At 54.2% G+C, this 12,892-nt stretch overlaps 1 protein-coding gene across 4 annotated transcripts in view; it reads left to right on the top strand.

The window, feature by feature from the left end:
- CDH22 (cadherin 22) overlaps nt 1-12,892 on the top strand; it is a 124,092-nt gene that overhangs the window by 73,665 nt on the left and 37,535 nt on the right. For all 4 annotated transcript variants that reach the window (XM_070589334.1, XM_070589331.1, XM_070589332.1 and 1 more), the window contains 2 exons: nt 1,211-1,330; nt 10,170-10,337. In XM_070589334.1, coding sequence (XP_070445435.1) covers nt 1,211-1,330; nt 10,170-10,337 — 288 coding nt within the window. The remainder of the gene's footprint in view (nt 1-1,210; nt 1,331-10,169; nt 10,338-12,892) is intronic.

Raw genomic sequence — 12,892 nt, 5'->3', positions numbered from 1 at the left:
ATGCCGCCCTGACGGCCCAGAGAGCCCAACCCAGCCCCAGGAGGACCCCCCTCCAAGAACCTCAAGAGGCCTGAGCCCCATCCCCACACCAGCAGGGCACCCAGAAGAGGGCGTCTCCCTGAACTGAGGGCTGTGTCTCATTCCCTTTGGGTCATACCCTCAGCCCCCAAGACTCCCTCTCCTTTCTGGAAAGGTTCGGGTGGACCAGCCCCTCCATCCAATCCCTCCCCCACTGCACCCTCCCCCTCACCCTGTCCAGCCTCTTGTCCCAAGCCCTGCTTTCGTCAAATTGAACATGATGTCAAATTAGAGCCATCTCTGGGACAGGCTGAGAGACGCTCCCAGTTTAATGAGGCAGCGTCGAAAATCAATAACTTAATTGCCGCTGTTTGATGGACTTTTATCCAATTTATACTCTCCCTAGCAGCCTACGTGCGGAGCATGAGGATAAGTGTGCATGTGTCTCAGGGCGGGGACTGTCTGAGTACCTGGGGGAAGGGGCATGGAGGGTACTAGGGCCCACAGCCAACTACTTCCCATAGGGAAAGCTGGGTGCTGCTGTTCTCCTGCCTGGGGACCAAGAGACACTGGCCTCTGAGCCCCATTGAACTTAGTTATCCTTCTGGGCTGCCTGCCCCCGTGGCTGGGGTAGGGTGGTGAGGAGGACGGGGAGGAAGGAGGCAGAACTCCCTGGAGAAATCAGGAGGGGCTGGAGTGGGTAGAAAGACCCCTGCTTTGGGAGTCAGGCGCCAGGTTTCCAGTCCTGGCTCTAACTCCAACTGTGATGACCTTAAGTAGTGAAAATGACAATTGCCACCACGCATTGAGAGGCTGCTCTGAGCCCGTTCTGCACTGAGTTTAAAATGCATTCCTTCAACTTCATAAGTCGAGGACTAGGATTATCCCCGTTTTGCTGACAAGGAAACAGATTCAGAGAGGCTACCTTCCCTTGCCAGAGTCCTGCAGCTGGGAACCACTGAAGGGAGATTTGAATCCACATCTGACTCCATGATCATGCTTGCGCCAATAGGAAGGCCCCAGATCAGGAAGCGGGTTGGGACTCCGTGTGGGGAGGAGGACTGTGACGGGCTGGCTTCAATGACCTCCAGCCTGGGTCTCCTCTCCCGGCTCTCTGGCGGTGGGGAGAAGTGGGGAGGACGAGCGCAGAGACCCCAGGTGACCCCTGTCTCGCTTGGTCCCCCGGGCCCAGGCACGTCGGTGATGCAGGTGATGGCCTCGGATGCAGATGACCCCACGTACGGCAGTAGCGCTCGGCTGGTGTACAGCGTGCTGGATGGAGAGCACCACTTCACCGTGGACCCCAAGACCGGTAGGGGCGGGATCCGGCCAAAGGGCAGAGGGGCGGAGCCAGGAGCCGGGTCTGGGGGTGGGGTCACAAGGGGCGGGGCCGGATGAGTGACGCGGAGGCGGGGCCGGAGGGCCGAGGACCACAGCCAGATGTGTGCTCTCACCCTTCTAACCAAAGTGCGCCGAGGGTACAACAGAAGACGCGGAGGCGTCTTGCCTGCTTCAGGGCACCCCAGGGTCGCGGAGAGGAAGGGGCAGCCGGGCAGGAAGAGGGAAGGATTGAAGACAGAAAAAGAATGAGGTGGAGGCTGCCTGCAATACTGGCAGAAAAACAAAAAGGCAGGAGACAGCCACTATGGGCGCCCTGAAAGGACTTCGGAGGTCTGAACCAAGCAGCCCCCTTGTCCTTGGAGCTAAACTGAGGCAGGTGTGTCCGCAGCTGTTACGGGGTGGGTCATAAGTGGAGTCTTGGGGGTCAGCTGGTGAAGGGCACCTTTTCAGCAGTTGCGAAAGCTCTGTTCAAGCGGCAGTTGTTAAAGATCCGATGGAAAGACGGAGGCCGTTAGGGAAGGATGGCTTCTTTGTTTATTTGCCCTCCCCCAACACCACCAAACAATGGTGCAGCACCCCCATTCACTTACTCAGGTTGGAACCTGATTCCGTCTCTGAGGGGCCTTTCAAGAGTGGCAGGGAGGACAGAAGAAAGAGACTGAGGCTCAGAGAAGTGAAGTGGCTCCCTGAGGTTGCACAGCTGGGAGCGGCTGCCAGTTCCAGGGGCGGTGCTCTCACTGTCCCTGGGTTAGGAGGCGCAGAGCAGGAGTGAAGGCAAGAAATGAGACATCAGACACCATAGAACGTTCGTCAATTGCCATCATGGGGCTCACAGTCTGGAGGGGGCAGGGAGACAGGCATATGCATGAGCAATTAGGATGCAAGGTTCTTGGAGGCAGTAGCAGGGGATCGCCAAAGGATAAGAAGGTGTTGGCCAGACCAAGAATCAGAGAAGGGCATCCCAGGCAGAGGGCGTGATGCAGGCAGAACTGGGAGGAAGAGAACAGCCTGAGGCATGAGGGGAATTGTAAGCAACTCCGGACTGAGGAAGCAGGCGTGTTGAGAGGTGATGTGGAGAGGCTGGCGGGGCCTGACTGTGCAGAGTGAAAGCCAGGCTGAAGAGCTTGGATTTTATTCTAAGGGCAATGGGTGTGTGTGCTGGGGGGGGGGGGGGGGGGGCGCGTTTGGGGGTCGTTGGATGGATTTGGGTTTGGGGTTTTCTTCGTGTGTTTGTTTGTCTTGTTTGGAGGGAGAGGTTGAAGATTCCAGTCTATGAACACAGTTACGATTGTATTCTCTTACACATAATATCTTCGTGATGTTTTCTCCTTGCAAAAGGATACATTTTAGAAAACATTCAAACATAAAGAAATGTTAGAAAAGAAAAGAAAAGAAAAGAAAGTGCTTCTCACCCCCATCCACAGTAATTGCGGCCCCAAAGGTAACCGCTTAGTGTATATATCCTATGAGATCTTGGACTCATTCACTTGAAAAATATATACATTGTAAGGTTCAAAATTCAAAAAGTCCAAACAGGTATTTAGTGGAAATTCTTCACCCTATCCAGTCCACCCAGTCCATGTCCCCAAGGCAACCAATGTAATTTTCTTTTGTATCTTTCCAGAGCTCTTCTATGCATGTACAAGAAAATAGGTACATGCATTTTTTTTTACACAAATGGTAGCTATAAACACACAGTATACACTGCTTGCCTTATTCTCTTAACAATCCGTCTTGAAGATTATCCCATATCAGTACATAAAGAGCTTCCTCATTCTTTCATTTAACAGCTGTTGTGGATACACTAGAATTTATTTCACCAGTCCCCTATTGATGGACACTTACGCTGTTTCCAATCTTTTGCTGCAACGAACAATGCTACAGTGAATAACCTCATACATATATCATTTTGTGCGGTGTGAGTATATCTGCAGGATAATTTTCGGGAAGTGAAAAGCTGGGTCAAAGAGCATGTGCATTTGGAATCTGGATAGATAATGCTGAAATGTACCAGATTGCACTCCCGAGAGCCACGTACGAGAGAGCCTGTTTCCCCTCCTCCTCCCCAACGCCGTGGGTTCATTGATGACTTTTAAGCAGGGAAGTGACATGCTCAGGTTTTCATTTTAACAAGATCCCTCGGGCTGCTGCTGTATAGCATGGCTCAGAGACACGAATTGAATTCGAGGAGACCTAGGAGCCTGGGGTGCCCAGGAGAGCGCCCCGAAGGACAAAATCCAAAGCCTGTACCATTTCTCAGCACCCACCCAGTCTCCTTAACCTCTTCATCTGGTTAGGGGGCCAGGTAATATAGGATTGATATGAGGGTTCGCTGAGATGCTGAGGAGGGAGAATGGGGGATGGCAGTGAGATCCTGCAAAGGGCAAACTTGGGGGCCTGGGTGAATATATGGGACTAGATTGAGGGAAGAATCTGGGGCTTCCAAACTTTGGGGCCTAGGATAGGAAGGGGTACCATCTGCAGAAACAGAAGGAGAAATGTGGACTCAGAAACTCTCTAGGAGCAGAAGAGTTAGCGAATGTGCCCCCAGGATCTGAGGCAGAGCTAAATAATTTAGTTTTAACCATACTGGCTTTAAGATGAGAGAATGGGAAGGAAACATCGAGAACATCTAGCAGGCCATCTGAAACATGGGCCTGGAGCTCTGAAAATGGTTGGGGCTCTTTAAGCTTTGGTTTCCCCATGTGCAGAAGAGGGCCAATAATACCCATCTCAAATGATTCTTATGAGGATTCAATGGGACTGTTCATTCATTCATTCAACAACTCTTCACTGTGCCCTACTATGTGCCCAGCTCTGCTCTAGGCTCAAGGAGGCAACTCCAAGACCTTAGTCTCATGGAGATCTTATTCAAGTAGGAAATACAGAAACCAAGGACATAAACATACAACGTAATGTCAAGTAGCAATGAGTGCTGGGAAGACGCATAAAGTAGGGTAAGAGGATAGACTTAGATGAAGAAATCGGCACAGGCCTTTCTGGGGAGGTGACCTTGGGGCAGAGACCTGAGCGAAGGGAGGGCGTGAGCCACTCAGTATCTAGGAGAGAGTATGCAGGCAGAGTGAAGACTGAGTGTGTGAAGTGCTCAGGACGAAACTCGCTATGTAAACATAAACCAAGGGGACGATGAGGCTGATGAAGCCTTCCTCCATTCAGCCTGAGGGGGTGGGGCCCTTAGAGCTTATCGGCTTTCAGGGAGGGAAGAAGAGACAGAATTAGAAATAAGGGAAGGGCCGGGACCGAGTCTGGGAGGTAGCCGGGTGGGCAGATGAAGGATCAGACTCCAAGACAGTGAGGAGGACAGCCAGCTTCTAAGAAAGAGCATCTGCCCCTGCAGAGGGTCCGGAGGAGGGTGGCAAGTGGGAGCCTGGGAGAGCAGGAACAGTTCCCAAGAAGCCAGAAAGTGGGCACCAGGCAAGGCAGCTGAAGAAGTGCCAATGTGGTCCTTGTTCTAGGGTCCCTCACTTTTCTCTGTCTGAAAGGGTCTTTGCTGGCGTTTCCTGGGAAGGACCAGATTTTTTCTTCCCGGCCTTCAGCCCCACTGCGGGAGCCACCCTGGTGCCATTCCCAGCCCCAGCTCCCTTTCCCCAGCCAGGAATATTCCGCCGATGCGGGTCTATATTTAGCAGCTGCTGCGAGGTACAGTCTGTTCTCGCTGTGCAGATAGCAGGGAGCAGAGCCGGAACGGGGCCTGAGAGGAAAGTGTGAGGGAAGGGAGGAGGCAGGGCGCCGGAGTCCCAGTGCCAGAGGAGAAATTAACTTGTGTGTTTTAAAGGCCAGGTACACCAGCAAGCCCCCGACAGGGGCGACAGAGATGGCATTTTGGGGCTAATGAGGCATCACTCGGGCTCCAGGGCCCCTTCTGCAGCATTTGGAGGGGACAGTGGGGGTGGCAAGGACAACAGCTGGAGCTGGGGGCGATGGGTGAAGACAAAGCTGCAGGGAGCTGCGGCCAGGTTCTAATTACCAGCCTCCGCCCACCACCACCCAGCAAGAATAGAAAGACTTTCTTAGAGATTTCAAGATATCCACTAAAAATTCTCAACTGGGCCAGCGACGTCTGTTTTCCCGGGAAGGGATGAAACTAACCTTTGTTGAGCACCTTCTAAGTACCAGATCCTGGGGTCAGAACGATGAACTAGATCTGGTGTCTGCCCTCTTGGGGCTTTTGTTCCAACAGAACAGCCAGAGACAAATAGACAACACCACCCAGGTTGAGAGGGGAGACAGAGGGCCTGTGGGAGCAGGTCAGGCAGTCAAATGTTTATTGAACACCTGCTATGTGCCAGACCCTAGAGATAAGATGATGGGCAAGGCCAGCATGGATCTCTGCCCCCCAGGAACTTATTTACGGGGTGCCCAAGCCAGGACTTGACGGGGCCTCAGCGACGCATCTGCAAAATGTGAGAGCTGCTGCTGGAAACTCTTTCTCATTGAATCCTCTGAATAGTCCTACCAACGGGATATCCCCAGTCTCTAGAATAGGGAACTGAGGCTCAGAGAGACTCAAGAACTTTCTCAAGGTCAGACAGCATGTAAATGGAGGAACGAAGACTTGAATGCATCTCTGTCTGACTCCAAAGTCCCTCTTTTTTTCACGGCCTCAAATCTGACTGTTGGCCCTCAGAGAGCGTTTAATAAATGAGCAGATGAATGAATTTGCAAAGCCAGAAGGTTTCAAGGGCAACTTCATGGGCTGATTGGGGAATCTTACCCCGACCCCCCCCCAGGAGGGCACCAGGCTCCAGGATTCTTCTCCTGCCTCAGGAGGTAGAGTGGAGAGTGGAACACAGTAAATAGCAAAATATGCCATCACTTCCTCCCACCCCTCAACCGGCCTCTTCATAAAGGGACATTGCTGCTCCTCCCACCAAGACGCAGAGTCTGTGTCCCCACCCCTTGAGTCTGGGCCCTTTCAAGACTTGCATTGGCCTATAGAATGCAGCAGAAGTGATGTTCTGCAAATGCCAAGACCAGGTCTTAAAAGACCTTGCAGATTCCACTCTTCCTCCTAGAACACGGTCCTGAGACGGCCGTGTAAGGCAGCCAGCCAGGCCTGTAGGAGGTTGAGAGAAGGTCCGGCCCACAGCCAGAATCAATCCCCAGGCACGTGCATGAGGCCTGGTGGGCCTTCCAGCCAGCTGACCCTCTGCTTAAACGCAGCTGCAAGAGTGCACCCAGCAGAGGAATGAGCCAGGAAACTCACTTCTCTATCAGCCATCTACTGCTGTGTAACAAACTGCCCGACACATGGTGCCTTAAAACAACGATTGATTATTTGTACAATTCTGTGGGTGGGCTGGGCAGTTCTTTTGCTGGGGTCACTCACATGGTGCCAGTCAGCTGGCAGGTCAGCCAGGACAGCTGGCATGGCTGGGCCTCTCCCTCCAAGTGGCCTTTCATCCTGGGCTTCTTCACAGCATGGTGGTCTTGGGGTTCCAAGAAGACAGGCCCCAGCATAACAGGGCTTCTCAAGCCCCTGCTTTTGTCACACTTGCTGAGGTCCTGTTGGCCAAAGCAAGTTGCGTGGCCAAGGCCAGAGTCGGTGTGGGAGGGGATGATGCCAGAGAGTGGGTACCAGCAGGTGTGGTTCCTTGGAGCTGTCACCACAGCACCCTATCATGGGTGTGAGCCCAGGGGCGGGGTCCAGAGGCAACATGGCACCTGACCCCACACTCAACAAGCCTTCGTGACCAGTTTCCAAGTGAGAAGAGTTTAGTGTCCCCAGTTCCTCTGGAGCTGGAGGTGGCAGGGACAGCAGGAGGCCAGCCACGTAAGCATGGCTCCCCATCCACAGAGGTGGTCCTCAGTCAGGCCCCTGCTCCAAGCTCCACTCAGAGCTGGCATCACTGAGCTTTCGAGGCACGGTGGCCCCAAATCCTGTCACCACCCTCTGCACTCAGTGAGATCCTTGATGTAGAGTGTCGGGCACAAAGCTCCGCCCACAGTGAAGGCTCAGCCCGTCAGCTCCCTCCCCGCCTTTCCGCCTGGTTCACTGGGGGAGGCCCTTCAATCTCTGTCTGTCAATCTCTGTCTTACTGCCTCCTCCTGGGTGTGTGTTTCTCTCTGGCTTGCCACTCCCCTCTCTCCTCTTTCTGTCTCTTTAGGCCTCCCTCCCTCTCTGTTTCCCTCACCTGCCCTCCTCCCCTTCCTCTCTACCTCCATGCCCACGTCTCTCCCTCCTGACTCTCACTGGGCTTCTCTCTGTCTGCCTCTTTCCCCAGACCCCCTTTTCTTCTCTCTCTGCTTCCTTCTCTGCCACCTTCACCCTTCCTCCTCTCCTCTCTCTTCCCTTTCTTCTCTTTCCCTCCTTGAAGCCCCCTGGAGTAGAGGAGACGATGGGCCCACCTGCTATCCAGGGCTGCAGAGACTTAACTAAGAGACCAGCTGAGGCCTTGGGCCCTGCCTCACCCCCAGAAGGGGCCCTCTCGCAACCCCAGTGTGGAGGTGCAGCACCTGGGGAGGAGGTCAAGGAGGGCCTGCTGCATGATGGGAACGATGGCCTGCCTGATCAGGACTGAAAAGAACAAGGAAGATATTCTGGGAGCTGACCCAGGACCACATAAGTGGTGTCCGTCTGTCAGAGGCCTGAACCCTCGCCCTGTATTTGGTGGTGGGTGGAGCAGGGCATTCGAGGAGGGACCCTCCATCCTTAGGGTGGTCCAGAAGAGCAGTTCAGAGCACGGACTCCGGCCCCAGAGTGCCTGCTTGAATCCTGGCCGTGCCCTTTCTACATGTGCAACCTTGGGCAAGTGCTTAGCCTCTCTGTGCCTCCATCTCCTCATCTGCAAAATGGGCCTAATCACAGCACCTTCCTCATAGGGATGTGGAGAGGATTAAATGAGGCAATTCCCTGTGGGTGCTTAGAGCAGTGCCAGGCCAAGAGTAAGTGCACGTCAGTGTAAGTTATTGTTATTGTCACGTGCGAATCTCATGAGATGAAACCACAGCAGTGGTTCTCAACCGAGTTTGCCCTCAGGGGTCACTCGATAATGTCTGGAGACGTTTTTTGGAACTGGGGTTTGGGTGGGGAGGGTGCTGCCACTGGCATCTACGGGGTAGAATTATTCTGCCCGAAATGTCAGTAGTGACAATGTTGAGAAATCCTGTTCTTTAGGTGGGTAACGTGGTTGTCCCATTTTACAGATAAGGAAACTGAGGCTCAGAGAAGAAGGGATTTGCTCAAGATCACATGGCCGAAAAATGGTGGATCTGGGAGTTATCCCAAGTTCATCTGCTTCCAAAACTCCCCTGTCCTTGGGAAGGCCAGCCCGGCAGAGGCGGGGTCAGGAGGGGGCCCAGTGAAGAGTCTCGAAGGCCGCTGATAGAGGCGCTGTATGACCCTTGATTAGACAGACCGCACATGCCGTATCCACGTGATCCCACAAAAGCAGGGCCACCCCCTAGGCGCCCCACGCCTGGCTGCCCCAGCTTCACATACAAATACACACACACATACTCACACATGCTCCAGCCTCTCCTCCTGTTCCATTGCATTTACTGGAGTCTGGGGGCTGTTTGGGGACATCAGGAGTCGGAGATTGTGTTTTATGGGGCGCATCACGGGGCTGCTGGCGCATGACTCCACCTGGTGCTCGGGCCCCAGGCACCACCTGTCACCACCTGTGCTCGGCAGACTGGGGGTGGGGGGCGGCTCTGAATGCCTCAGCGACTCCCCTCCCCACTAGCCCCCCACTGGCAGGGAGGCAAGAAGCCCAGCCCTCCCCCTGCAGACTTAATCTTGCAGTCACCCCCATTCCCGCCGCCCCTCCCCCTCTTCCATTAGCAGCTTGAAGGATTCTCTGATCAGCAATTAGCTGGTGCCCAGACGGAGAACCTAGGGCCAGACCAGCCGGGGCAGCCGGGCCCCTGGGGGCTGGGGTTGGCTAATCGGGGAGGGTGGTGTGTGAGGATAAGAGTGTGTGTGAGTAGCTGTGAGTGTACGTGTGTGTCCGTGACCCCGTATGTGTTCTTGCATATGTAGTACACGAGTGTGTGAGACTTATCTGGTGTGTGTGGACAGGTGAGTGTGACTCCAGAGTGAGTGCATGTGAGTGTGGATGTGCGTCCGGTTCACGTTGTTGAGCACTCACCACGCTGCTGCTCCGTGCCTGGCTCCAGGCTGAGTGCCACCAACAGAGACAAGCGGGGCACAGGCCAGGCTCAGGCCTAGAACATCGGGGTTCACCCTCACACGGGAGGGTGGCAAAAGTGGAACTGGTTGCCCAGGGCAGGGGGTCACATAGTGGAAGGTTCTAGTCCCTAGGCCTCTTTTTAGTAAACCAGAGTTTGTTCTGTTGCTTTCATGTTGCGTGTGTGTGAGTGTGTATGTGTGTATTGTGAGAGTGTATACCTGCAAGTGTATGTGTGCAAGTGTGTACGAGTATATGTGTTTGAAAGTAGGTGTGTGTTAGTATGTCTGTGTATAATGTGTGTGAGTTATATGTATACAAGTGTGTATTCAAAAGCATATGTGTGTATAAAGCTAATAGTTGTGTCTGTGTAAGAGAGTATTGCATGTGAGAGTGTGTGAGTGTATAATTGAGTGAGTGTATGGAGTATTGCGTGTGTAACTGTGAGTTATCTGTGCGAGCACATCGGCATGAGCACGTGTGAGTGTGTGTGTGTGTGCACTGTTTGCTGAGCCCACACCCGCACTGTGGCCACATCCATGTCTCCTGGGCGGCCTCCTGAACGTGCATGAGCCTGGCCTCTGCCTGTGGCGGGGCCTCCGTACCAGCCGGCAGCTGGTCGGGGGCGTCCCCGGCCTCACCCTCCCTCACCCGCAGGTGTGATCCGGACGGCTGTGCCTGACCTTGACCGCGAGAGCCAGGAGCGCTATGAGGTGGTGATCCAGGCCACAGACATGGCGGGCCAGCTGGGCGGCCTCTCTGGCTCCACCACCGTCACCATCGTGGTCACCGACGTCAACGACAACCCGCCCCGTTTCCCACAGAGTGAGTGAGACCTTCCCAGAGGGAGCTGGTCGCATCTGTGCGTCTGTCTGTTCGCCCATCCAAGCCACCCACTGCCCCAGCACCCCTTCCACTGGGCTCCCATGTGGGGGGACCAGTATGGGTGTCTGTTCATCCTTCCAACCACACGCTTACCCCAAGCTTCCCTTTAGGCTTTCCACCAAAACAGAGACTCTCATCTGTCTGTCTATCTATCCACCCAAGTCACCCACTTACCCCCAGGCCCCTCCAGTCATGCTTCTTACGGAGGAGGCCTCAAAGGCGTCTGATTTGGGGTATATCCCAGTAACGTGGCTACCTTCCCACCCATCACCTTGCTTCCAGCCAGGGGTGAGCCCCCACTTGCCCACCCCCCACCCCCTCACTGGCCCTTGCACACACCCCTATGCCACTTATTCCCCGTGATCTGCCACTGACCCAGGCTTGCAAAGGGAAGGGGTGGGATGACAGAGGCTGCAGCCACACCTAGGCCAAGAATTGTGCGTGGAGAAGCTGAGGTCCGGAGTGACAGGTCTTTCCCTCCCCCAGACAGCCCGGGGGGCAGGATCCTGTGCTTCTGAACTAGAAGGTCCTCCCACTCTGCCTCTCCTGGCACAACAGGGGCTGGGGGGCTCTCTGGCCCAGTCCCCCACCTTCCCGTCAGCCCAGCCAGCCCCTCTGTCCCAGACTCAGGGCGAGAGCCACGCCGGGGAAGCCACCGAAGCTGGCAGAGACTGAATGCCGCGGGGAGCTGGGCTGATTCCTATCGGGCGAGTCATTACTCGAGGTCTGCTGCTCTCACATTAGGCCCCGCCACAGGGGACTGACCCCCGCGAGATAAGGAATCCAATCCCTTAGCTGAGGGAGCAGCATCACTGCGGCCTAGCGCCTCAGCCCAGACGCAGAGCGGGGCGGGCAGAGCCCGGCAGCCAGCTCCACGTCGCCAGGGAGCCTGGCACAGAAGCCCCCGCCCGCTCCCCCAGCCAACCCCACCCACTGATGGGGAGGCTTCAAAGCCCCATGTGGAGGGGAGGGGGCCACCCAGTCTTCTGCCCACTTGTGCCAGGCTCTGTGCCAGCTCTGAGCTGGAAGGGGTGGGGCCAGGCCCCCGGAAGACTCTTGCTTATTCATTCATTTATTCATCCTTTATTTCTTTATTTTTAACATTACTGTGAAATATAGCACACAAACAGAAGGGTGTAAAATACAAATGTTCAGTTCAAGGCAGACACACCAACCCAGACCTCAGAAGCCCCCACAGGCCCTTTCCCAATCCCCCTCAACCCTTCCTCCAGAGTCACGCACCATCTGCTTCTGTGATCATCACCACGTGCTTTCCTTGAGGGTCTGCTCACCTATGTAGGCATCGCCTAACACTATAGTTTAATTTCACCTTTTTTTAACCTTATATAAATAGAATCATACAATCCAAATTATTTGTAACAGGCTTTTTTGTCTCTCAAAATTATGTTTATGAAATCATATGTTGTTGCTTGCAGCTATAATTTATTCTTTTTCCTTGCTGTATACTATTCCATCATTTATCTATTCTACTGTTGATGGACATTTGGGTTGTTTCCAGTTCAGCCTATTATGGAGGATACTGCTTTGAACCTGGTCCCGTTTTGCATGTGTGTTTCTAGTGTACATACAAAGGAGTAGAATCGCTGGCTCGTGGGATAGACTCATCTTCAACTTTACTAAATAAAGTCAAACTGTCCCCCCCCACAAAGAAATGCATGTGTCTGTTGTACCACATCTTTGCCAACACTTGGTATTGTCACTCTTTAATTTGTGTTAATCTGCTGAGTGTGTACTGGTAACTCATGCTGCTTTTCATTCATCCACACACTAGTCACTCACACATTCCATTTCTGCGACAGGCTGGGGTCCTGCCAGGCCCTGAGAATGCCCGATGAATAAGAGATGTGGTCCCTGCCTTCCGGGAGCCCCTCACACCCGAGAAAGAGAGAGAGAGAGAGAGAGAATAAAGAGAAAATGATGAGGAAATGCAGTAATCCTTACAGCGAGATAAGCTTGGGGGCCCTGGGCGCACAGGAGCAGAACCTGGAGGTCTGGGAAGGCCCCCTGGAGGAGGTCACATTCAGTGACACTAAAGGGAGAGTGAGAATGCAGGAGGCGAAGGCAGAGAGGAGAATAAAGAGAGGGAACACCTGGAGGTGAGACAGAGCAAGTCGTATTTAAGGAAAGACAAGAACTTCAGCCAAGAGTCGGGGGAAGAGTGGGGCATGGGGCTGCAGGAGGCAGCAGGGGCCAGGCAGAAGTGTCTTGTAGGGCAGCCCAAGGGGCTGGTCCAACTCCATCCCAAGGAGCTATGGGAGGGCTTAAAGCAGGGGGTGGCATGGTCAGCTTGTGCTTTAGAAAGAGCCCCCCGGCTGCTGTGTGAGGATGAATCAGAGGTGGCCACTCCGCCCAAGGGGTCTCTGGACTTACGGGGCCCCTAGCACCACATCCCCAGCTCCACAGCCCCTGCTTCACCTGCACTGACCCATCCTTTAGCCAATCATCCTCACCTGGACCTCAACTCTGAGAGGAGA

Source organism: Equus przewalskii, chromosome 21 (assembly GCF_037783145.1).
Source record: "Equus przewalskii isolate Varuska chromosome 21, EquPr2, whole genome shotgun sequence".
Classification (NCBI taxonomy): Eukaryota; Metazoa; Chordata; class Mammalia; order Perissodactyla; family Equidae; genus Equus; species Equus przewalskii.
Note: the sequence above shows the minus strand (reverse complement) of the source record. Positions and strands in the feature narration are given on the sequence as shown.